This window comes from Lepisma saccharinum, chromosome 3, assembly GCF_977018435.1.
Source record: "Lepisma saccharinum chromosome 3, izLepSacc3.1, whole genome shotgun sequence".
NCBI classification, from domain to species: domain Eukaryota; kingdom Metazoa; phylum Arthropoda; class Insecta; order Zygentoma; family Lepismatidae; genus Lepisma; species Lepisma saccharinum.
Genome location: NC_139231.1, coordinates 131,066,651 through 131,094,201, shown reverse-complemented (window position 1 = coordinate 131,094,201; position 27,551 = coordinate 131,066,651). Strand labels below are relative to the sequence as shown.

General features: G+C 38.7%; 1 protein-coding gene across 2 annotated transcripts; it reads left to right on the top strand.

Annotated features, from left to right (window-relative positions):
* pasi1 (septate junction component pasiflora 1) lies at positions 1-23,876 on the top strand. 2 transcript variants are annotated; one of them, XM_083119410.1, is made up of 6 exons: positions 1-100; positions 5,026-5,119; positions 8,763-8,862; positions 12,312-12,499; positions 17,555-17,605; positions 19,470-23,876. In XM_083119410.1, exons 2-6 carry the CDS (start codon positions 5,033-5,035, stop codon positions 19,551-19,553), a joined length of 510 nt encoding a protein of 169 aa, XP_082975536.1. In that variant the 5' UTR covers positions 1-100; positions 5,026-5,032; the 3' UTR covers positions 19,554-23,876. The 2 variants fall into 2 exon arrangements, with proteins under 2 accessions (XP_082975536.1, XP_082975537.1); XM_083119411.1 differs by having other exon boundaries at positions 5,002-5,119.
* Positions 23,877-27,551: the final 3,675 nt, after the last annotated feature.

The window sequence follows — 27,551 nt, the reverse complement described above, 5'->3', positions numbered from 1 at the left end:
CTTGGAATGAATCTGTGATGTGATAAGGGCGTGTAAACTCTGAATGGAAATAACTACCTGTTGCTCGTTTTAAATTATAATTGTAATTTTGTGATATAAGGTAAGCAGGTTTTTCTGGAGAATACTAACACCATTCAAATTAAGCCAGAATAATAGTTCGTAGATGGTTTCTCACAGAAAAGTTTCAAGTTACAATTGGCCTCAATAGCATACACTTGTCCCACCACAACACTTTCTAACCACTTCCCGAATATTTTCTATATTTGTTTTTCTTAGGCAGGCGCAGCGATAAGATAAATACATTGCCAAACGTATGGAAAATTATGCTCTGGAAAGGACCAGGTAATAGGCCTCTTATCGAAATAGCACTCGTCGAGTATACATATACCAATGGTAACAGTTTCTTGCATCGGAGACACATTTCTTCAATTTTACACAAGAAACTACTTAAGGAAATGAGTTTCTCCAAGGTTTACAACCTCCGTCGATATATATTCTTCCTAAAACTTCATCCTACAATGCAGCAGAACAATAAATAATCACTTTTCATGTAATAATATTGCGCATTTTGTGAAAATCGACAACATCATGCCGTTGTTTCCAAGATGTACCTGCAGATGGCTCTAGCGTCGGAAGTCACGCGATCTCGCTAGTTGAATCAGGGTTTCCAAACGCGCAATTTTTTTCGAGAAACGCAATTTTTTTTTCTTCGAGAAACGCGCGGTTTTTTGTCGAGAGAGGAAAATGGTTTTTCGATGAATTTAGGGGTGAAATGGGTGCTAATGGAACCTAACCTAACAGGCCTAACCTAACCTCGTGTGAATGGTTCGTGGGGCTACCCGTGGATGGTTTTTGGGGCTAACGTCAATGGTTTGTGGGGCTACCCGTGGATGGTTTTTGGGGCTAACGCCAATGGTTTGTGGGGCTACCTGTGGATGGTTTTTGGGGCTAACGTCAATGGTTTGTGGGGCTACCCGTGCATGATTTTTGATCCCCGGTTTTTTACAACTTTCATGCACAATAGAGTTGGAAACATTGATATTCAAAAACAAAAGAAGCGTTACAATTCGCAAAGCAAGCGATATCGCACCGTGACGTGCTTTCCGTAGCATTAAGGAAAATGGTTTATTTTAGCAGAAAAAGTGTTTGTTTTCGTGCAAAAAGCATATTGGCACCTTCCACTATGTTCCGCAATACATAATTGGTAAGTACAAACCACGAGAAAGACAAAATATCCGATTTAAATGTGTCTCCGATGCATGAAACTGTTACCATACCAATCTCTCCTCGAATGATTCGCATTATTATTATTATTTCATTAATAAGGATTTGTTTACAAATAGTTTGGTAACAGTTCGTGGTAAAAATTTACTATCCTTCGGACACCTCTAATTTTTTCGTTTCATCAATTTTTGACATTCGTACTTACGTATCTGCTTCGCGGAACATTCCTGAAGGTGTAGACCATCTAGAAATTGCAAAAGAGGCTAAAATAAGGCGTTAGTTTTCGGAATGGAAACTGTCGATTTTCGCGATTTTTTTTTTGTTTCACAAGCAAATATATATATATTCCTGATACTACCACGACACCAAATTTTAACTATGTTTGCCTAACCTAACCACGCACCAATGGTTCATTGGGCTAGTGCCAATGGTTTGTGGGGCTAGCGTCAGTGGTTCGTGGGGCTAGCATCAATGGTTTGCAATTATTTCCAATTTCTAGATCCTGATACTAACACGACACCAAATTTTAACTATGTTTGCCTAACCTTACCACGCGCCCATGGTTCGTGGGGCTAACAAAACACAATCACGACGTGAAATGTTAGTCACGACGCGTGATGGTGTACGCGCCAAACGCTATTCTCCGTCGGAGAATTAATTTTCAACGAACAACATGAATTTCAGCTATGAAACATTCCCACATCACACAAAACATCTTCCCGATGTTCGACAATGCTACAGGAACTTATTACGGTAAGTAGTTGCTTCTGTAAAAATAAATAAATGTGTCCGAAGGATAGTAAGCTAGTACCAGCGGGTATAAAATTGCAAAGAAAGAGGTTATTAGAAAAGAAAACAAAAAATTGAATAGAAAAGTCGACGAGACCACGAACATTTGTGCTGGGATAAAATATAAAACTTAACAGGGATGATGGTAATTTAGAGGTAGGATGGGTAAAATTTTTCAAAAAATGGGACAGAGCAATGAAAAAAGAACGAAAGATAGGATTCCATGTTACTTTGGAAGTTGTCCGAGCGGGCGGAGTGGAACAGGAGTTCAAGTTGGAATGGTGATACAATGGAGGGGAAGGTGGAACAGCGAATGAGGGGAAATAACCTTCACGACTTCTCGAACTGGAGTTGATCACTAGTACTGGCTGTGCAACTGAATGTGTTTTACCAATTTTATAAGACCCCGAGTCTTAAGAGGTCTCATGGAACATGGAGGAACTTTTTTAAAACAGGATTTTTAACTGGTTGTTGTTAGACAGGAATGTTGGCAGTGATTGTTTCAAGCAAACCTGTAAACTAATCCTTGTTTTAACACTTAGTGATGTGGCATTATGATTATAGCTCTTTTCAGTTCTTACGGCGTGCGATCTAAAAGCTGGCAGGGGTAGTGGGGAGCGGGGAACATGCCGCTGACCAACCAGAGAACAGACCACCTAGCAGTGGAGCCGAGAGTTACGCAGTCGCGGGAGGAAGCTGCAGCACTAACTTCGTTCTGCACGTTGCTGTGTTGCCAATTCACCGCGTTGCTGATGGTGTTTTGCCCCAATGTTGATTCCTGTTTGTTATGAGCGGAATGTAGGAATAACATACGTGGGAGTAATTGTTGTCGCGTCATGTATTGCCTAACTGCATTGTTTCTTCGATAAACGTGTATGTGGCATATGATGTGACATTTATTTGTACTCTCGTTGTTCCATTGGGAGCTTTGTGTTTATCAACGCAGTAAGTATCGTACGATGGCGAACAGGAAGGAGTTAGTCCGTAGCCAAGGCAGGAAAATAATCAGTAGGGTTCATGAATATTTTCAAAGTGAAGCAGAAACAGTGGTCCCTTGGTAAGTGTGCACAAAGTGCAACAGAGAGTGTCGTAAGATTATGGAGTGAGTAAGCGAACTGTGCAGCATATTGTTAGGGAAGGCAAAGACAGTCTTGAGGCTTCGGGTTCCACATAATTTGAATCACCGCGCAAACGAATCAAAAGGAACAGTATCACAAAGGCAATCGACGGTTGCGATGAAGATATAATAAGAAGAATTATCCTCGGGTATTATGTAAAGGGTGAATATCCAACATTGAACAAGTTTTCGTTGATATGCATACACAAATAAGCTTTCAGTGGGGAGTTTCGTCGTTGTGGAGGATACTGAAGTATATGGGGTTCAAGTACAAAAAGAGCAATGACGGTAGATGATTTCTGATGGAGAGAGCCGATATAGTTACAGACAGAGTAATGTTTTTGCGAGAAATTGATCTTCTAAAAAATAAGGAACCTTTGTCCTCTATAGTTATTTTATTTAGATGAAACGTACATACATCAGAATTACGCTCCAATGAAAATCTGGCAAAATAAAGAGGGTGCAGGGGGTTTAAAAGTGCCCGTGGGTAAAGGTGGGCGCATTATTGCTTGTCACGTAGGTTCCAGTCACACTGGTTTTCTACAGGAATGTAAATTAGTTTTCAGTGGTGTTTGCAGTTTTTAGATATGCTTGACGAAAGGAACATCAAAGACGCAGTGATTGTAATGGACAATGCTAGCTACCATTCGGTACAGTTGGAAAGAATTCCTACAACGTATACACTTGATATACACTTATTGGTATGCTACTGACCACAAGATGGGGATAATACGCATTCTCAGGCCATACGTGAACAATGGGACGTCTGTATTTCATGGTTCTTTCGATTTCAACTCGCCTTTCCCGCTACTCTGACATGGCAACGGTGCAGTCTCTCTCTCTAACCGGCCTGTCTCGTTGCGCTGGATAGGTCGTTTCCCCGCTCTCCACTTCCCCTCCCAGCTTCTAGAGCGCACGCCGTAACAACTGAAAAGAGCTATAGTACTTAGAGAAAATATGAACCTGATGAAGGGGGCAGTTGTACCCTGAAACGCTGTTTTCGAATCTTCATACTCACTGACGTAAGTAAGTTCAATTTTATACTAATTTAGTATTGCTTATATTATTCATCAATCGACTACTACTTTAGGAAAGTGTACTCCCCTTATAAAAAGGGGCATTAGAGTGATATCCTGAAACTAATCTTTATCTTATTCAATCTCTCACGCTCTTTTTAAACAATTTTCATCTCCTTTAAATGGTTTCCTAGATCACAGATGAAGTGAACTGACTTAGAGTACAAAAATATAGTAGAACAAGTTTTACAGTGATTTTATATTTTTCTTTTTGGAAAGGAAGGTAATGTTTGTAAACAAACTTTGTGTTAAGAAAGAGGTTCCTTTTCCTGCAGCACCTTAAGTCTTCAAAATATTTTACGGAGTACAAGGGATACAACTCGATCTATGGATTTAGGGGGTACTGTACCCCCTTCAAAAATTTGTTCCTGTGCCACTGGTTTTGTTTTAAATTGTTAAGTGACCTAGAAGTATCTATGTCTGTTGCTTATACCGCGTTTGTTAGAACCTGTCCCTTTTCCCGCGCTAGGGATCGCTCGACAGTTTCGGTGCCAATGAGAAGCGAGGAAAAAATCGTCTGCTGGGCAGCGAGGAGCGAATGGAAGCCAGAAGAGAGGCGCTTACGTAGATGCTGTTGCTACGTTGCATATTTTAATTGGCTGCCTGGCTTTGACTTTCCCCAGCACGGAGAAAAGCCAGCGATCAGCTAGCGTGGGAACCAGGACAGGTTGTAACAAACGCGGTATAGTATAGTAAGACAATAACAAAGTAATGAAATCCCATTCTTCTTTTGTTCATGATTTACTTGTAAAAATTTTCCAATACTAATACACATACTTTTCCTTTGTTTGACAGTGGCCTGTTCTCATTCTTTTCCAGACCAGCAATGGCTGTTCTAAATACGTGTTGGTCTCCATGCATATGGTATTCTAATGTTAAAACAGGAAGTTACGCAGTTGCAGGCTATACATTGGTAAGCAAAATATTTTGCTGTGATAAGAAATCAATTTACTTTGATACATGCAGGTATTTATAAATCAGTACTCTCTCAATATCGATATATGCATCAGGGTTCCCACACACCTGGAAAACTTGAGAGAACCTGGAAATCTCCGAGAATTTGCAAGAAATTAAAAACACTACAATCTCAGGTAAAATTATCTAATTGATCAGTGAGTCTTAATGAAGTGCATCTGAAGGACTAGAATATCTAATTATAATTACAGCTTCAGTAACTTACTTTACGCATGCTAATTTGAAGGTTTAGGTTTGAGATATATGTGTTTATTCTACATTATAGAGTAATTGGTAAGTGTCCAATTGTAAACATCTGTTTGCCCAAGGTGTGAAAATATTTGTTCTGTATATGATTTGTTTGAAATTTTATTTTGTGCACTATAATACAGTTCAAAAGTTTTTAATTGCCACAAAAACCTGTAACTGTAGTCCTTAATTATATGCACATTTTATTTTTTAATTACTTCCGTTATTAGTATCAGAAAGTGAACTGATATGACATTTTTGCCATTACTAATAAACTACTGATATAAAATTCCAAATGTTCAAGAACATGAATAGTTCATTCGTCTACTTAATTAATACATGTAACTAAGTGATTACAATGAGTTGTGTCTGAAAAAACAACTGCACATTTATACATTTACTTTACAAAACCGTGACATATTGAATTATGTACTGGTTGTATTGTAATTTTTAATAGATATAATTAAACCTGTTTTATCAGGGTGGCTACTCACAGGAAATTATGCGTGATTTCTGCATGCATTTTTGTCTGTAGGCGTGAAAAATTCCAACTTTCATTAATCCAAATCCCATTGAATATCTATGTACATATTTACAAATGCTCTGAGGCAAGTTTTTTTTTACAGTTTAGCTTTTATTTTTATCGATATTGTCCTTTGCAGAACAATCAATCTGACAGATGGAAGATTATTGCAAAATAAGATATCTTGAAGTTGATTAACTAAATTTGAGTTTAACATTTGTACAATTAACCATTTTTCTTATTAACCTTTTCAGTCCCAAGCATCTCGATCGAGATGCTGTGTCACGGTCGTAGTTTTTATGTTTTAACGTTTTTATTTTTGGCTAGAATTTCGATTTTTTTTATATATATATTGTTCCTAACACATGTATTTAACAGAAATGTTTTTTTGCATTTTTTTCCTCTTCATGAAAATGGAGGGGAAAAGGCGGGAAAAGGGACTTCTCTTTTGCCTCTCTTTTCAAGGGAAAATTTTTGCCGGCAAAGGAAGACGGGCTTTGTTGTTCTAAAGCAATGCTTTTCACTCCCTCCTGTTAACTGCATTCGAAGGAAGCTTGTTTATCAGTATCCGATGTCAAAATGAAAGTTTTCCGTGAGGGCGCAAGCAGGAGGGGGGGGGGGGGAGGGGAAGACTGGTTGTTGAATCTGCCTTGTGAGAATGGAATTTCGAAGCATGCTGAAGGAAACCTTTGTTTTTTTAGCACAAGTGTCCACAAGTTGCGACAGGGGTTACCCTGCATTGTCTAAAAATAGAATTTCAAGCAGCTGCAAGAATCTGTGCTCATTTTTCACTGCGGTCTAGCTTTTCGTCCGTCAATGTTGTGCGTAGGTGTCATTTTGTGCCCAAGTGCGACATTTTTTGGGTGAAGTGACAATTTTCTAAAATAATTTTTGGGGGTTTTCTCCCTTCCCCCTCCATATATATGCCAAATTTGCATAAATTTTGCATTTTGTGCATTTTGACATTTTTTTTTCGGGCGGGGGAACACCATTTTTTTAAAGAAAAGTATTTTTGAGGGGATTTCCCCCTTTCCCCCTCCATATGTACACCGAATGTGCATAAATTATATATTGTCTGAATCTGTGATTCATTCTGCGTACAACGGTATATCGTTCATATCTCCAGGGCAAATAGTCTCTGAGCTAAAGTCATTTCAAGGTACCGCTGCATTTTGAAGCTTGAATCAGTGGCGTGCTGACCATTCCTTTTGGGGGTACAACTCAAGTTACATTGGTCATATGATAATAATGCAAATATTTTTGTGTTCCTTACATGTCAGCGATCATTTCCATGTGCATGTCGACACTCTCATGTACTTTTCTTGGGGGGAGGGTGGGGGAACCAAATTTTTTCCCGAAATTTTGTAATTTTGAGAGTTAGCCCCCTCCCCCCGCCACATATATGCCGAATTTGCATAAATTTCATATAGTCTGAATCTCTGGTTCATTCCACGTACAACGGTATATCACTCATCTCTCTAGGGCAATTAGTCTCCGATTTACACTCATTTAATTGAAACTCTGCATTTTGCTCATAATCGGCTCGGGACAGAGAGGCTTGCTTACTTGTGAAAATGGCCTTGGGACTGAAAAGGTTAAAATCCACATGAAACAAATAAACAGCATGTGTTTTGTATCATAATTTTATTTTGTTGTGTGTGTTTTTTTAACAATAATGTTGCCACCACACAACATAAGAAGTTTTTTAATGTCATGTAACATTTTTTGTAGATTAGTATATTCCATATCATTGTGACTTGTGTTTGTAGATGTATTTCGAGTCCGAGTATGTGAAATGGCAAATGTAAACTGCACCGTAAATGAAATATTTTAAATATATGTACTGTTTAATTGAATTAGAATATTTGAATATATTGGAATCGCACATACCCTATACATTGTTAAAATATTTGTGTGTATAATACGTAAGGTTGAAATAAAGAAAACATGATGTGCTGGTACCCTTTAATTTTTGGAAAGTTATTCTTGAACACTAGGAATTGTACTTGATTTTTATCATTGTCCTAGAGTGGCCACTCTGTTTATTATTCCAAGGTAATTTGTGTACTTAGAATATTTTATCATGTAGTAATTTTATTGTTTAATTTGGAATTATTATGTTAAACTTCTGCATAAGGCATGCATGCTGTTTTTCTGCGGTATAATCCAAATACTTAAGTAAATAAATATAATTAATTGGGAAATTTATCAGTAATATTACTGATGCACTGATATGCCTATATTGGCCAAAACCCCTGGAGTACTGATTAACCTGCTCCATCTCTAATAATAATAATGGTGAGGAGGGTATGGCTATGAGGGGAAATGAAGGATGCCATTGTAAAATAAATTTTAAAATAATATTGTACTGTGTAGTGAATACTCTGGGGAAAAAGTTGAGCATTCTGGAGAATACATTTAGAGTTCATGTGGAAACTCTGTGCATGCCAATGTATCAGTAAAATTGCCAATAATTTTACCAATCTATTTGAATTAATAGCATGTAGTTAGTGAAAAATTCTGCCAAAGACATAATTCATTTAATCTTGTTTTGTAATATAAATGTCAATGTTCACAATTTTTTTTTTCAAGAAAAAGCTTATATGTTAAACAGGTGTTAAACTACCTTCATGAAATGTATAGTGTTATATTGGATCTGTAGAATATTAATTATCCATGTCATAAAATTTTATACTGGTAGTTTTGAGGTATTGGCAAAAATTCCATTCAGTACATCCCTAATAGCTAAGTGTAAATAGCAATAATAACGTAGCAGTTACAAGGTATATGTTTGGTTTTTGCCTATTCTAATTTATTTTACTTCTCATAGGCATTCAGTATTATCATCATCACCCATACAGCGTATGTTATGAATGGAGGTGAATCAACTCAGCTATATCTTCCATTGTTTGAGACCGATATTAGATCATGTGAGTAAAACTTACTAGGCATTTGTTTCTTTCTGTGAGCTTTATTTTAATTTCAAAATATCTAAAAAAAAAAAAAGTAGTAGTTTTGACCATGATATAGAGTGGAAATGAGACTGAAATCTTGAAGTCCATTACTACTGTGCATGTGGGGAAAAGGTGTGGTACGTAGTTTGTTCAGAGGGGTGGATTCAATACATTAGCTTGTCTCAGTAAAATTTCTAAGTTCATGGGGAACTTTGCAATTCTATCACTATTTTAAAAAGAGAAAATATATTAAAATTGATAAATGTGTGTTTACGGTTGTTACAAGCCTTTAAAATTGCAGTGGTAGTTCAGTCGTTAGGGGATCTGACTACCATGCGAGAGACCTGGGTTCAATCCCTGGCGGGGGAGAACCAGTATTTTTTTCCACCTGTTCAAGCAGCTCCGGTGCCCACCCAGCATCGTATAAAGTGGGTACCTGGAGGAAACTGGGGGGGGGTAAAGGTGGCCAGGGGCATGGTGCTAATCACATCACCCTCACCTTCGGCCGTGATCAAGAAAGTGTGGGGTTCTAACTCCACACCCCCTATACGCCTTCATGGCGTGGTGCAAAGCACGGGAGCACTTTACCTTTTTCAAGCATTTAAAAACATTTTTTTTTGTGCAACCAAGATGCACATGTGCTAAATCATTGAAGGAAGAGTATATTCAAACCTCTGAATCTCCCCAATCCTATAAAACGTGTTTTTTATAGGAATTTCTTAAAGGAACTTGGGAATGTTTTGACGTAATCTACACCCTGCTTGCCTTGGGGACGTGAAACTCAATGGAGGGGAGAAATTTGATTGGTGCAGTAGGAGAATATATACATTTGTAAATTGATTTGAAGCTTTATGTGAGTGTCAAGATTACAGTAAGCAGCTCTGTAGCTTTAGCAGAATAATGCCCATTCCTAAAAGGACAGAAATGTGTAAGTAAAGGGAAAGTTCACCGTGCCATGAAGGCACATTTAGGGGATGTGAGGGTAGGGTCCCCACATCCCCTAGGTAGGTGTTTGTGTGGCCACCTTTATTCCTCCCTACAAGGATTGCTCCCAGGTACTCATTGATTTAAGACTAAGTGAGTCCCAGAGCCACTTTGTGGGAACAAGGCCGGAAAAATTCCGACCTCAGTTCACCCACCCTGGGAATCTCCCACGTGGCAGTCATACGCTCTACCAACTAGACCACTGCAGCAGTTCTTGCACAGAAATGTATAAGCTTATGTATTTAAACTGGGTTGAATCACTTGTATTTGCGTAATCTCATCCAAGTTGTAAGTCAATTGTACACTGGCAAGTTATGGTGAAGACAAGACAAGACTTGTGTGTTAACTACTAAAGGCATTCTTATTTACAATTCTTCAAACAAGTTGATAACTTATTTTTTAGAAGAATTTGTCATTCTTAGCATTAACACTTGGTCAGCCATCAATTATTCACTTGCATCAAGTTTAATTCCTTTACCAAAGATCAACAATTTTGCATTTTTAAATGTTAAATAACAACTTTGCACATGGATGATTAAGGATTATACTTAAGTGTTTTCATTCCAAGATGGCAATATCGTGCTTCATTTGCATACAAACTAATTCACATCTAAAGGGTCTACCAATTTGAATGTCAGAACTTGGAAAGAGTGTTGTAGCAACACTGACTGAAATGACGAGATTGAACTGTGACATCTGTGTGCAGTAGTCTGTGGTAAGTTAACATGGAGAGATACACAATGCAACAACGCATAGAAATTATTCGAATTTATTATCAACATTCATGTTCAGTTCGACAGACATTTCGTGCATTGAGAGGAATTTATGCATAATGGACCGACAGAATGCCATATTAACCTCTTCGTAGAGAAATTTGAACGAATGGGCTCAGTAGCAAATGAGCCAACATCTGTCCATTGTCGAGTCGGTCGTTCAGCTGAGAACATCGCTTCGGTAAGCCAGAGCATGGTGGACGATCCAAACCTGTTTGTTTCACGGCGTTCGCAACAACTCGGCATTTCACAGATGATAACATGGCGAATTTTGCATCACGATCTTCACCTAAAAGCTTATAAAGTGCAACTGACTCAAGAACTTAAGCCTAATGATCATTGTCTGCATCGTGAGTTTGCTAATTGGCCTCTACAGCAGTTGGATGCCAATCCAGATTTTGGCTGGAAAATCATCTTTTCCGATGAAGCACATTTTTTTCCTTTATGGCTACGTTAACAAACAAAACTGTAGGATTTGGGCAGACGAAAATCTGCAAGTGATTCTGGATCTACCCCTTCATCCTGAGAAAGTGACTGTGGTGTGGTTTTTGAGCCAATGGCATGATCGGGTCTTATTATTTTGAGGACCAACATGGAAATCACGTGACTGTCAATGGGGAACGATACAGGAATATGGTGGTGCAGTTTTTGTGGCCTAAACTGGCAAATCTTGACATCAACAATGTGGTTTTCCAACAGGACAATGCAACTTGCCACACAGCTTGCCAAAAGCTCCCCGGACGAGTTCTGTCCAAAAAGGGTGATATGAACTGGCCACCAAGATCATGTGATCTGGATTATTTTCTATGGGGTTATGTCAAATCTAAGGTCTATGAGACTAAACCACGCACAGTTCATGATCTGAAACGGAACATCAAACCATTGAGGCTATACCGCTCAATATGTGTGCAGACGTGCTGGAAGATTCTAGATTCAGAATCCATTAAGCAGAGGAGGACATTTGAACGACATATTGTTCAAAACTTAATGCCATTGTTTGCTCTTCAAAATAAAAAAAATATATGTGCTGCAATGAGCATTTTTTTCTCGAGAGGCAAATAGTTTGCACGGACGATGCTAGATAGTGCACGGAATTGACATCTTCTTCGCTTGAGCTAATAATGCTCAAGCAAGCAAAATGAGCGTTATACACTTGAAGCTCAGGAGTACACGTATAACCTTAAATTGTCGTCGGTAGTGGGCCATCAAATATGGATCGTGAAGTGAAGGATGCAGTGAAATTGAAACTTAAGTAAACATAGTTATTATTTCCATGTTTAAATGTAGTTAGTCTAGTTTACCAGTACAGTGATATATGAAAATGAAATGGATGACTATGGGCTGAAACTGCCAGGATGAATATTTTACATGTGTGTGTATACACGATTATTGTCACATTATAATAATATGCTATTGCAAACGTTCACGCTTGGGAGGCTCGAACGAGTACGATCGAACGAAAGTGGTCCCATGCAGTACTCTGGTGGACATTCTTCTCCTTCAATATGTATGGAATAAACTCTGAAATCATAAACACAATTTGTAAAAAATCTTTTTAATTACTAGCTAAAAATGTATATGACGAAACTGACTTATATCAAGAATCTTACGTGTTGTTGTAACTAAGTGAAAAGAAGTTTCTCATGCTTGTATGCTTCTGTTTTGCAGCAACGCAGACTGCTGGAGGCTTGATCATTGCTTACTTCCTCTTCTTCATTTTCTTCTCCATTCTCCTCATGATGGGTTTAAGCAGGGGGAACAGAGGCATGTTCATTCCTTGGTTTATCCAGATGTCCTTTGTCATCCTCTTTCAGACATGTTTTGGTCTGTGGCTCTTGGGTGGATACTACATTTATGTAAGTACCTTTTTTCTATTACATTATTGATTTTGAGTTCTATATTGATCTGTGGGTAATTTATGAAGCTTTCTGACAGAAATGACAAGTGACACGATGGCTCCGAGTCTGTAAAAAGGGCATTTCCTGTGCATGCATGAGCATCGGTTCTAGGCCTCCCAGATGGCACAGTGGGGGTCCCCAGATTCAATGCCCAGTGGAGAGTTCAGGAGGTTCAGATTGCATTCTAAAGTATAGGTCCAGTCCCGATTAGCCTATAACTTCACAAAAAAGTAGGGATGGGCCGATACTGATAAAGTACCGACATACAATTTACTGATACCAATAACCGATATTCTACGGATCCAATATAAAATTCAAAATGGTCCATAAGGAACCAGAATGGATCATTGATCTCCTTAGTAAATGTGTGTTTTGAGGTGAATGCAGTGCAAAAGAGGTTGCATATTTAGATATTTGCTTTTTTTGGAGATTGTCCATAAAAACTATAACAAAATGGCAGAATTTTGCATTAAATTATGGTATTTATATGAGGTACATTTAAAAAATAAGGGCCGATTCATTATATCAAAGAAGGAAAGAAATGTAGCAATACTATATTAGTGGTTACAAACACATACATATCCACTTCATTTCTCAACATAGTCACCATTATTTTCCAAGCAATTTTGGTTCCGTGGTGCTAGCTTTTTTATACCCTCTGCATAGAAGTTCACCACCTGGGAATCCAGACAATACAACACTGCTGTTTTCAACATCTCCGTTTCTTCAAATCATTGAGATCAAGCCACGTTTTGAGGTGCAGGAAGATGTGATAGTCACTAGGTGCAAGGTCCGGACTACACGGGGAGTGATCCAAAAGTTCCCATTCGAACCTCTCAATCATCTGGAGACTGAGGGCAACAGTGTGTGGTCTATCATTGTCATGGATAAGAACAGTTTCTGAGTGCAGTATTCCAAGTCACCGGTTTTGTATGACACGTCCAAGTTTTGATAACAGTTTCACAGGACACCTGCGATGTGTTTGTTTTCCCTGGCTCGATGAAAACCACCAAAACACCTTGTTGGTCCCAGAGCACAGTTGACATGACTTTTCTTGCAGATGGAGTTTGTTTGAACTCTTTCACCTTTGGTGTGTGTGTATTAAAACACCATTGCCGTACTTTTCCTTCATTTATTACACTCGGATCATACACTTCACACAATTCTGAGTGAATTTAGGCAGAATGATCACCTTTTGCACCTTTGGCATTAAGAAATCAAATCACAGACCGTGCTTCTCAAGACTAGTTGATGTTATTGTGTAGGCACGATCCAATCACTGGTGCCAGTCACTTTATATAAATAATCGGCCCTTTCTTGAAATGTGCCTTGTAGATGGATTGGTAATTTTACTGACACACCGATATCGGCCAATAACGATAGAGTACCGATTAATCTGTCCCATCCCCATAAGAAAGGAAATGTGCAGCTTGTCGCTTCAGTCTGAAAGCTTCACAAGCGAATAGGTACCTGCTTTTGCTATGAATAAGTCACACAGGAATGCACTAATGCACACTCAGTACTACCATGAGAACTTGGCAAAATAAATAGGGTGTCTACCAAAATAACTTGACTTTTTCTTAACCTCCATTTATACAACACCCCAATTTAGGTTAATTTGAAAATTAGCAATTAAGAAAATAAATATCTAATGGAAAGCCCCTACCAAAGGCCACTTAAGATGAAAACTGACCTATTTAACAAGATAATTAGACTTGCTTTATCTATTAATACATCCTGGACTGCATTTGACAGACTAGCGCTGGACTCGCAGCCAGTATAATCTTATGTGGCACTTGTGTTGTCGTCTATATATTTATGATTGCACCTTCATCCATCTTATCTTACCACCATTCATCCTTATCTTCACAATTAGCCAAAGAGGCAGAGAGTGAAGTAAAATAAACTAAATCAATCATTCACTGTGACTTACCAGGTTGAGTCAAAAGTTTGTTCCTTTTTTTCACGTGGGAAACTGAAGCTGGAGAAAAAACCTGGAAAGCCAAGCAAGCACCTCATGGTGGGAACGTGGCATGCATGTCACCTGGTACATACATTCACACAGGCACAACACATTTTGACAAGGATCAGTGCAATTTTGGCAGTTTGTCGTGGAGGTCGACAAATTGGCCATGCGTATCTTCAAGTGTTGCCTCATGCGCCGTACAACCCTGATCTCACAAGATCCGATTACCACTTGTTTTGCTCTCGTGCATTTCCTGCAAGGACGACAGATCATCACATTGGATGCTGCTGTGGAAACAGGGGTGCGTGAGTTTTTGGCCTCGAAACCAGCCGAATGGATATCGTCGTGGGATCATGGCTCTCACAGAACGTTGGCAGAAGACCATACATCAGAATGGCCTTTACTTTGCCGAATAAAGGACCTCTCCGATGGCTTAGTGGTAACATTGTTGCCTTGTGATCAAGGGGTTCCGATGGAGGCACATTGCACAGTGGTTTGGATCCCACTTTAAACTGTAGGTCCAATCCTGATTAGCTTATCTGTGTATAAAGTGGACGTAAAACAATAACTCAAACTCCAACTTTGCTGAATAAGTCCGATGTCACGGCTTGTGTTTCCAGTCTCAATGTCCATGTGCAAAAGCGAACGAACTTTTGACTCACCCTGGTACTTGTTGTTTTTTTGACTACCTGGTAGACACCCAGATAAAAAGTGAGGATTAATCGAAGGGCTCGGGTGTAAAGCATGGTAAGTGACATTTTGATTATTTTGAGTTACAAAGTAAAATGTGCCATCCTTCAATTTTCGAGTGAAATTGACATGTCATACAATTTGCATTAGACTCTGTGAAGCCTTATGAAATTCGTAAACACAACACGAAAACAATTTATCTACAGTATAGCTTCTAATATTTTTTCTTAATACACTCAGAAATGACCAAAATGTCGCTTACCATGTTTTACACCCGAGCTCTCCAAACTACAAAGTGGCCACAGCATGTGGGTAAGCATTGCTTCTTTGGTTTCAGTTTGCTTGTTGCTACATAGCTTATGAATATTTTCTCTCATTTTCGATTAGGACAAGCCTGATGGCGCAGTGGTAGCATCGTAGCCTTGTAATCAAGGTGTCCTGGATTCAATACTCCGTGGAGGCACATAGTGGTTCGGATACCACTTTAAACTATAGGTCTAGTCCCAATTAGCCTTACTGTGCATAAAGTGGACTTAAAACACCAACTCAATCAATCGATTAGCACAAGCGCTGCTGGGTTATTGCAAATATAACAACATATACTCGATAAAACATGCTTTTCCCTTATATACGAGGTGCATCCAGAAAGTAAGTTTCCCTATTTTTTTAAAAAAAACAACAACACAGTTTCAGGAAATCATTCATTGGCAACAGGTACAGCAAAGGTTCAGCTATTTTTCAACATAGCAACCACCAGAATTGAGACACTTGTCGTATCGTGGTATCAACTTTTGGATCCCACTGTCGTAGAACTCTGCCACCTGTGAATGGAACCAGCGTGTGACAGACATCTTCAGCTCTTCGTCGTTGCCAAAATGCTCACCGGAGGACAGGAATTTCTTGAGGTGCAAGAAAACGTGAAAATCGCTGGGAGCCAGATCAGGACTGTAAGGTGGATGATCAAACAACTCCCAGCCAAATTCCGTCAAAACAGCTGCTGTGTGCCGAGCCGTATGTGGACGAGCATTGTCATGGGGGAGCACAACACCTGCAGTAAGCATGCCACGCCTCTTGTTTTGAATGGCACGTCACAATTTCCTTAGTGTTTCACAGTAATGGTCAGCGTTCACCGTTTCACCTCTGGGGAGGAAGTCAATGAGCAAAATGCCCTTCCTGTCCCAAAACATGGTGCACATCACTTTCTGTACCGACAGCGTCTGTTTGAATTTCTTCTTGACCGGAGATCCACTATGCCGCCAATGCATTGACTGCTGCTTGGTTTTCTGGGGTGAAGTGCGAAATCCACGTCTCATCGCCCATGATGATCCTGTCGAGGAAATCATCGCCGTCATCATGGTACCGTTGCAGGAATGTCAGTGCTGCTTCTCAACGTTTCATTTTGTGTTCGGGTGTCAGGTTTTTCGGCACCCACCTGGCACACAATTTTTTGAACAGCAGGCGCTGACAATCTCATGCAACACGGATCGCGATATCTGCGGAAAAAGGCTACTCAACTCCGTAATCATGAAGTGACGGTTCTCTACGATGCGCTGCCGCACCAGCTCAACCAGATCATCAGTGATGAGGGACGGACGCCCACTGTGCTCTTCATCATGGACACTTTGACGACCTTCCGAAAACTGCCGACACTAGCGACGCACCATCTGCTTACTCATAATGTTCGCCCCATAGACCTCACAGAGCTGAGGATGAATGTCAATTGGTGCAATGCTTTGTGCATTCAGGAACTTTATCACCGACCGAACCTCGCATGCGGCGGGAGAAGGAATACGAGCTTCCATTTCGGACCACTGCTGCCTCGCTACTGGCATGCGGCAGGAGAAGGAATACGAGCTTCCACTTCGGACCACTGCTGCCTCACTACTGGCGCCGGGCGGGATCTGTCCGCCTGGCATATGATTGATACGTCTTAGCTCTGCTGCGCATGCGCAATTTACATGGCTCATTATGTTTACTTTCACAGGAAAAAAATAGGGAAACTTACTTTCTGGATGTGCCTTGTATAAACTTACTGCATGAATACCCATTGTACATAGGCAATGCTTGTGTGAACCATAAATACCTTCTATACTGAGACTGGCCAATATTTTCCAGTCTGACTTTCGACCTGCAATAATTCCACAGAACACTTTTGTTTCTAATTATTATGTAATCATGCATTGCGCAAGATGTGTGATTTTATTTAATTTTGTTTGTTTGAGCTTCAAGTCATTTATGTAATTTTATTTGTAAAAAAATATGCATAGCCCTTTCTAATTGACACTTGATTAAATTGCAAGATGATAAAAAATACATGTATGTGTGATCACCCTTCAAAATATTATTTCTCTTTACAGCTTCAATCTGTCTTGGCAACTATAATAAACTGGATTTGGGCAGCTTACAATGTAAGTTCTATTAGATACATGTATATATCAAACACTATGTTATTGCCGGTCCCCGTGGCAGAGTGGTTAGCACATCATGCTATGATGCTAGGGGTCCCAGGTTCGAATCCTGGCCTGGGCATGGATGTCTGCGAGTGTCCATCAATTTCATCACTCATCCCCATCTTCGCAAATTAGCCAAAAGTGGCACAGAAGGCAAAGTAAAATAAAGCAAATCAATCAGTCAATCAAACTATGTTATGGCACAATGATTAAAATTATGAAGTAAAATTAACTTTACACAAAAAATCCAGCTAAAATGTAAGGACTGTCATGTACAGTCACCAACACTTATAGGTTGTAACGATTCCAATGAATTGTAATGGGAGTGTTACAACCCAGAAGTGTCTGTGACTGTTGAAAATTGCTTGATTGTTTACTACATAAAAAAAAAATTGAATTCTATTATGCAATACCAAAACAACCAGTGTTACCATCAATTCTCAAGCAGTTCTAGATGCAGGTTTATGACAGGGAGATAGTTGAGTGTAAGATCTACAAAAGACAACACTGAGAAAATATTACTTTTGTTGAAATGAAAAAATAAGTATTTTTTTAAACTTCGGCTTGCTTCTATTTTGCAGTGCATATACCTGCAGTTAAACAATATTTACATGTGAAGTGCATGGAGGTAAATGTCGGCAACAATTTTATTGTTTTATTATTGCATAATACAACTTAAAATTTATTTATGATGAACATTCTGCACGTTTATGCATTTTTTGTATTTTATATTCATTTTGGTTGAAGAGGGACATTCCATTTTCTTCTTCTTCTTCCAACTGCCCTTACTGGAGAGTTAGGGTGTCAAACTTGTAACATCCTGTTGGAGCATCGACCTTCTACCCAAAAATTAAATGAACCTCACACTGACAAATTGTATTCATCCTACTCTTTCTTTTTAGTTTTATATTTTGAATGTCAAAAAGCACATTTGAAAAGCTGGTGCTTCAGAACCTTTCAGGCCAAGCACTGGCCTCCATGGCAGAGTGGTTAGCACAATGTGAAGTAAAATAAACCAAATCAATCTAACCTTTCAGGTCAAAGACAAAGGAGTAATAAGGTCCAGTCTGCTGGAGGTTAGGTGTGTATAGTCATGCATTTTGTGTGAAGCTCAATGATATAGTTACAGTCCTGAGGTACCCATCCATAACTGTAGCTCTGCAGGCCTCCCCGATAGCACTTTAAATTGTAGGTCCAGTCCCGATTAGCCTATCTATTCAATAAAGAAATTTTGGAATGCAGATGAAAAAATCAAAGGAATGAAAGTTCACTACACAAATTACAGTTTATACAGTGGTGAAAAATGATCAGTTGTTCATCATTGTCAGTTTTTTTTTTTTAAATAAAAATGGTCAATAGTCTGTATTTTTTTGTGTTGTTGGCCAAGCACGTTAAGTGGTCGACTCTTGATCTTGCCACCAAAGGTCTCGGGTCCGAGTCCCACCCTGACATGCATGTCCCGCCATTAATTTCATCTGATCATCTCTCATGGTCATGATTAGCCAAAAGTGTCAGAAAGCAGCAGTTCGTGAACCCAGCCTGCTTAGTGGTAGTCATCTGGGGGCACGGATGTTGTAGAGATGTCACCTCATTGGTCCGCCACCTACTTTGGACCCCTCCCACATCAAATACACATAACCTTACCCTGACACATCTCTGCCACTTCAATCCCAGAAGATGAGAGTGACGTTAGTTCTCGGACGGCTATCTGGGAATGGGGATCTAGAGGTCAGATAATATTTTATTAAATAAAATTCTAGTTCTTTTAAACACCAACTGCTGTCATGTGACTAAATTCCTGTAATTGTACTTTTTTTTCCAGATATATTGCTTCCTTTGTGTTTATTCCCAATACAAGATATTCAAGGAACAGCAGTCTCCGAATATTGTATTATTGTATCCATGAGGATATTTAAGAAGAAGCAGGAACTCTGTTGTTTCCCTCCTGTCAGCATGGACTCACATTCTCAGGAAGACTGTTAAAAATTTTACAGGTTGAAAATACTGCAATTTAGTGCACTTGGTAGATGTTTTATGCAAGTAAGTGTTCTAATTTGTCATGTACAGACTCAACCAATTTTTAAATGTAAAAATAAAACATGAAGTTCTTCAAGATATACTCTTCCTAAATTTTGATATCAGAAAAAACTGATTCACATTGATGAGTAGTATCGTCTGAAATGTTGACCAAAAATAGTGACAAGAGTTTAATTTTATTTGTGCCTTAGATCTGAGTATCAAGAGGGGGAGGTGCTTCTATGTATATATGCAGCATTAAATGTTCAAGTCTGTTGTTGTTGTTATTACATTTTTGTATATCTTGCAGCTATTTCTCGGGCAGCTCCTTTGGTTATTTTTTATCAGAGAAGTTCAGTAAATATTGCATAATTGTTCATTTTTATGTAAATGAAGACACGTGGAACATGAGATGTTCTTGAATATATTAAAGAAACAGTTACAAAGAAATATGTTTTCCAGACGCTTAGCTGTATTAAAAGGTTAGTGATTTGCTGCCTGAAGTCAATGACTGATGAAGAGCAAAGATCAGTTGTAGTTTTATAAGATAGATTTTTGAAAAGTTATCCTGATCAGGAGAAATTTACAATTTTTTTTTTTTTTACGTATTAAAAGTATATTTTATATGAAATGACTGATGTGTGTAAATTGCGATAAAAATTGTGTTTTCACAGTTCAGTTCTGATGAAAAAACTATTTTAGGTTGCTAACAGGCATTTTTTTAAAAGGAATATTAGAATTTGTTGCAACATTCGTAGTGTTTCTTTATTGCTGTAAAAATCTTTAACCATACGTTTTTTAGATTGTAAAGATAACATTCCAATAGTTGTATTTATCATTTGCTACTTGAAGAGCTAATATTTTATGAAGTTAATTTATAGATCCTAGAATTTTCTTTATTACTTTTAAGTTCTTTTATTTCATATTCTGATATATTCCAAAAATTTTTAACATAGTGCCATTCATATTATGGGAATGAGAGACGCGGTAATAGATAATTAAGGTACTCATGTTTTCCGTGAAGCTGTTTTACATTATTTTCTATTAGAGATTGGCCGATACCGATAAAGTACCGATATAAAATTTACCGATAACCGATATTCTACCGATCCGATATAAAATTAGAAATGGTCCTTGAAGAACCTGAAATGTTCATTGATCTCCTTAATAAATGTGTGTTTTGTGGTAACTGCAGTGCAAAAGAAGTTGAATATTTAGACATTTACTTTTTAGAAAGAAGGGCATGGAGATTATCCATAAAAATTACAACAAAATTTTACCGATACACCGATATGCCTATATCGGCCGATACCGATAGAGTACCGATTAATCGGTCCCATCCCTATTTTCTATTAAACCTGAGTACCTTAATTATAGTGCCATGATAAAGTGTGTAGCCTACAAGTGAATTATCTATGTATGAAAGTTCCTCCACAAATTAAACAGTACTGCACATAGACCTAGCACTGAAATTGGAAGCATGTTTACTAGCTTCTCGAGACCACCTGACGTACTGTTCAGTATGGGTTTGTTGACTATGTTCAGCAACAGATAACCTTAACAATGGCCAAGCACCTATACTTGGCTCACTATTAACTGTTCTGATGTTTTTCTTGACCTTTCTTTTCTTTCGAATGACAATGACTGGACAATTGCCCTCTGTAACATTATTAATACAAGGTCTGGGGGAAAAAAAACAAAAGAACTGGCAACCATGTCGGAATTATATGTGCAGCAGTAGGGAGTGCATGCTTGAGAAATAAACCTTGAAGCTGCTGACTGCAGAACCCCAGGTTGTTGTCACTCCTAGTTAGTCTGTAGTAGTTTCATGTTTGCTATCTTATGGCAACAAGATTGATGACCTCCACCTTCAAGCACTACTCTCAGACTTAACTAGTGTGACAGTGACCTGTGGTTCCCCACTAGAGGCCAGCATAGTCTGCCTTTTACCCACCCACTTGCACGCGATAACAGGTTTACCTGCTCGCCTGCCCACGGCAACGAGTCGACTTGCGTCTCTACCCGGGTTCTTGGTCTTCAAGGTGCTGTGCACTTACAAGGTACCTGGGCATTCAACAAGACCCGGGTGCCTGCAAAACCTGCTGGAAGGAAACAGCCCTCCGGCAGCGTGTCGCTCCAGGTGTTTCATCACCACGTGGATGGCTGCAGCCAGTGTTGCCTACTTACGTAGCTACTAAATCCTACGAAGTCCTAGGAGGAGCTTCTTCTCCAAGGAGAATTTATATACTTAGCGATTTCAGTTCAGCGTAAGCAGTTTTTATCTTATTGCCAGGAAATGCACGCAATATTACAGCTTCATTTATCTAAATGAATGATCGAGCAAACAAAAATCTCCTCCCTGAAAACTAATTGTTTTTCATTGCATGGTGCCTTAACCAGGCACGCAGTGGCGCAACCAGAGGGGGCAGGGTGCATTGCTCACAACCTTGGACGAAAATTGTCTAGCGGAGGGGTCAGGGTGGGGGTCAAACATTAAAGTACAAGTCTCATCAAGTTCAATGCCGTAGCAAAGGGGTAGCGGGAGTCGGCCCTGAGCGCCGAACGATCTAAGTGAGAAAAGTTTTAAAACAGAGAATGCTATGGCGGCCCGTGATATTATTTGCTATTAATGTTGGTTTGTTACGAGTTGGATGAATTAATTATGTAATACATCGCTCCATGTGAAAAGAAAATATTGTAGATGGAAATTTTACAAGCCATAGGCATGTACATTCGGAATGCATTTATCATGCACTTTCTCTCTTTCAAAAATAGTTTGTGTGCTTGTTTTCCATTATTAGCTAATGTGAAATTGACGTGTTGAAAAAAAAATATTTCTAATCCTCTGTTTCAACACAAATGCGTGAGAACAGACTTCTACCCCCTGTTTGCGTGATTTGAGAATAATAATGCCTTTCATGCTACTTTATTACTATTATTGTGATTGTTGTTGTTACGTTTATCCAAGTACTTGCTCCCCCCCCCCCCAAACGAGGGTAACGGCAATGCCCCTGGCTGGCTACGGCCCTGGTGTTCGCAGTAGAACAGTGTGTTGTTTGACTCGCGACCTCAGCGTCGAACGTGACATGTTTCAGTCCTGCTCTATATCACTATATATACGTATGTTGGTTATTTACGACATATACTTATGGATCCTGTGCCACGGAAAACCTATTTCAATGTGTGTGTGTGGGGGGGGGAGCAACATTCGTAAATCTCATTTCATTGGTGATGTGGCTTACGAAGCTTTGAGTTCCCTTTTTTAAGTAGTGAAAATCTATTGCAGTTGGCAACACTGCAGAACGGTGTGGGCCCGGTGCAGTTTCTACTCGAAGCAACTACGTCATGCAGAGGGAGGGGTCTGCAGTTGATGGAAAGAACGAACTGAGACCTACTAGGTATCTTAAGACTGCGGGTACCTGGCGGGTCTACAATGCCTGCCAGGAACGATCTGGACAGGTGGGCATACAAGCTGCTCAAGCGTGGATGTTGCGCAGGTTGCATGGCATTTCAGGAGCGATGTCTCGCGAACGGGTCTGCTCCAGGTCTTGTGCAGGCCTCTGTTCCCCACTGCTGCACACACATACTTCTGACAAGGTTGACAGTATTTTTTTTTAAGCCAGACCTCGTATGTACAACTATACATAAGATCACTATTTTCTCCTGTTGCATAAATTGTTCATTACATATTAGAATTTAAACCAAACTACAAAAGAAGACGGTTACCCTCCAGCACCCTCAGTGCTTGACCACAAGGACAAAAGACTGACGCATACACTTTTATCCTACTCTACTTGAATGTGACTGAATTCATATTACCTCTTAAAATTGTAGTGACATTGTTTTCCTTGGTAGCTTATGCAAGAGCAAATTTTATTATTAATGCTGTGAATGTAATATTACTAATGATGTTTATATTTTTTAATGAATTCCAAAAAAATTGAAATTGTGCATTGTGATATACAGGGTGGTGCAAAACTAGGTATAGAGTTGTTACTTGCAAGTAATGTGTAACTACTTTTACACCACCCTGTATAGAAGTGTTCACTTTCCAATTACAAATTAGTGAAAAATATGTGAAAACACATTTCCTCCTCATTATAACTCCGTCCAGTAAATAGAAGTTGTTACTCATTTTTTTGTACTTTGTGTATTTATATGCAAGCACTTTTCTAGGTTTATACATTTTGTATAGTACAAAATAAATATATCTTACAAATGATTGGATTAAGTTTTTATTTGCCTATATAATTTTGTCTAGCCTGTCTATATTTAAAATTAAGACAATAAGAAAATGGTCTCATCCTTACATACCGTATTTCATTTCAGAGCTTCCAGGTCATAGTTTTGGATGAAATTTGGCATTATTGTTCAATCACGTCTGCAAGTCCTGTATTCCAAATATTAGATTCTCCCAAGAAATAGTTCCAGAGTTAAAGCCTGTGGAAGAATGTGGTGCGCAACAGAAAATGTGATCCAAATCTGAGAAACAAGCCCCAGAGCTAGAGCTAATTTGAGGTCTCGATAACTTTGGAACTATTGATCACAGGCTAGTGATGTTCAAACACCAAACCAACCTCAGCTTGTTTACATTAGCAAATAAAATACTCCAAAATATGCCTTACATGTCAAAAAATGCATATTTAGTGTGCCTGATGATACACCTGTAATCAACCCAGGAAGGTGGCATTCATTTTTCTAGTAACCCTGATATGGATCAGTATGCACACATTATGTTGCCTCCATGTTATATGTGGCTGAATATGCAAGAAATTGAAAAATCGCCAAAAAATGGTGTAGCACAAAAGGGACAAGTGATATCAAATCAAAGTTGCAAACACTACATAACTTTCCAATGTGTGCCAAAATTTTATGTTGTGTATGCAACTTTGCTTCGATATCGCTTGTCCCTTTTGTACTACATTTTCTGGTTTGAGGTTTGTTTGGTGTTTGAACAAGCCTGTGATCAATAGTTCCAAAGTTATTTTGAGTCCTGAAGTTAGCTCTGGGGCTTGTTTCTCAGATTTGGATCACATTCTTCTTTCACAGGCTTTAACTAGAACTATTTCTTGGGGGGATCTAATTGAATGCAAGCCTTCCAGACATGACTGAACAACCTTCATGCCAAATTTCATCTAAATCCCAAACTATGACCTGGAAACTTTTCTGAACTTAGTCGATCTGACAGAAATGACCCATTTGCCAGCAAATAAGATGCACTTTTATCCCTTAAAAATAAGTCTAAAAAACAGGATCTTACATGCTGACACTTAATTTTTCTAGACAATTTTTTTCTTGCTTCATTGCGATGTGCAAGAGCATTGCAGTCACGTGGAGTTCACACTCGTGGATGTACATGTGCTTTTGACGGCAATTACAGCTGTGTTCGTGTAAAGTTTCCAATTGTTTTGAACAATTTTTAAGTGTTGCCAAGTCATGACTCGAAAACAATGTTGGCATGCTGTAACATAGCATACAAGCTGTGCGACTGTGTATGCTAAAGAAAGTAAGAAGAAGCCTGCAGAGGCATTTTGGGCCACCCCAAAATATGAGAAAATAAGAACTTGGTAGCATCAAAAAGGGGATTAAAAAAAAAAAAACCTACAAAGTGGAACTGCAAATTGGTCATAACTAGAAGCAGAGCTGAATACTTTGGATTTTATACCACAGAAAAGCAGAACTTGCAGTGCAAAAATGATAATTTGTCAAGCAAAACCGATATCGACTAACAGAGATCTCTGATTTTACTGGGTCAACATCAAGATTTTTGGCTATGTATGCAGACAAACAAAAATCTTCAAAGATTGTATTCTTTCCTAGTTAGATTAGGTAAGTTATTTGTGTTGAAAGTTGACATACATGTTACTTATATTTGAAATACTGTAAATTAATTATAATATTCAGTGATAAAGGGTTTTCCTCAAAAATGTGTACAAATATACACCAGCCATTACGGTATTTAGCTGTGACTAAAGGTATGTGGAGTCTTTTGTCCACACCCACATGATGCAGTCTGTGGAACATTGTACAGCATCAAAAGCATTCACTGAAATGTCCATCAATTAGTTTTCAATATCTAACATTTAAAGTGCACATGTTACATTTTCAAATGTAGCATTTATTCTTAGGACACAATAGTGATGACACAATAGTGATCAGGTTGGTGGTAGAAGAGAAAATACTGTGATTTTTGTTATTACATTTAAATAATCCACATGCTATCTTTCACATCTTGTTAGATTTTCCTTTAGTGTGTTCATGGAAGCAACTTATCAGAGGATCCTTGTCCTTGTGCTCTAACAATATAACTTTTCAGAACACATATCATTACGCAAAAGGCTATTGTTAATATGTACAAACGAGACACGTACCCTTTAACTTCCTAAACGACGGTTGAAATTAGGGCCCAAATTGAAGGTGATCTTTCTCAGAAGATTTCATCATGAAGTATATTGCCATGGAAATGAATGCAAATAAGTTTGGTTGGAATCAAAATAAATGAACCATCCACTTGTCACATTTTTTCCACTATTCACTGTTATTTTTTTTTTTCTATCCCAGATACTTTTTGCCATTAGGGCCACAATATATTGTTCAGAAGTGTCACTTTCTATTCCAAAACAGACTTTCACTTTGGACTAGAGAAAAGGGTATCCTGGGAGTCCGCGTCTCTTTTGGAAATGATTGGCCAGATGGGCATTATACATTAACAGAACACAGTTGCGACCAAATTGTTCTAGCAAATATTATCTTATAAGAAATTGCCTAAACTCCCACGTTATTGCCATACCAATATACAGGTGGGATTGGTGTTTATATCACAGTAAGGTCTGCACAGGGGATTTTGTCTGGACGTTCATTCATCTGCTATGAATATCGAAACATGCAAAAACAATCACAATGTAGTACTGCATGTAGAATTTGAGATTTCCATGGTGGGGAAAATTGTAATTCTTTTTTCTGAATGTCGAGATTTAAAAATAAAAAAATCCCATCCTGCATAACCCTACTGCAGTCTATTGCTGCTTGTTAACTTCCAATTATTATGCCAGACATCTTGGATCTCGAGGAAAGGAATCACAGTATACCTGAAAGATTACTTTACTTGGGTGGCATTTTATATCCTGCCATACACCCATTTGTTCTTTTACTATAACACAATCTTAACCATGTTGTGAGCCTACAACTGGATATTGTACTGTACTTACTTCTGGTGGATGGCCCTACACATAGCAATTTCAAACGTCATAGTCAACACAATTATTTCCAAGAAAGCCACATCAAGTACTGAGAAATCCGAAGTTATGAAAATAAATGTGAAGGGAATAAGAAATACATGCCTGCTGACACTTAAGAACTTAAATTCTTGCAGATAAAAGATGGCAGAAACAGCAATAAGTGTGGGCCTGCAAGGTTGCCAAGTCGAGGGTGAAAAATTTTGCATGAAAAAACGTGGTTTTATCACCAGACTTGTTGAAGTGCACGAGTAGTAAATTAAACTATTGCCCTGCAATATTAAGTACCTTAGAACAGTGGTTTCTAACCTATGACATTAAATCTTATGATAACGTACAGGTAATTTGGAACACTTATATTTACATTCTAAGGAAACCCAAACTCATACACAGCAGGGTGGGTGTGGCAAATTGGTTAGAGCTGGGACTTGGGTTGGAAAGTTACTGGGTGGAGGTGGGGGAATATGATTGCCCTTATGCCTGATATGCAAGCCCTATCCCAGCATTTTCGTACTTAGGTGTAGGTGGATTGGGTGGATAAAAGGGTGGGTGATTGGTATCCTTAAAAAAATGTGTTATGGTTTCAGGGTACTTGAGGTCTTGGATATTTTCTTGACTGTTAACAGACCATGATAAACCAATGAAACACTATA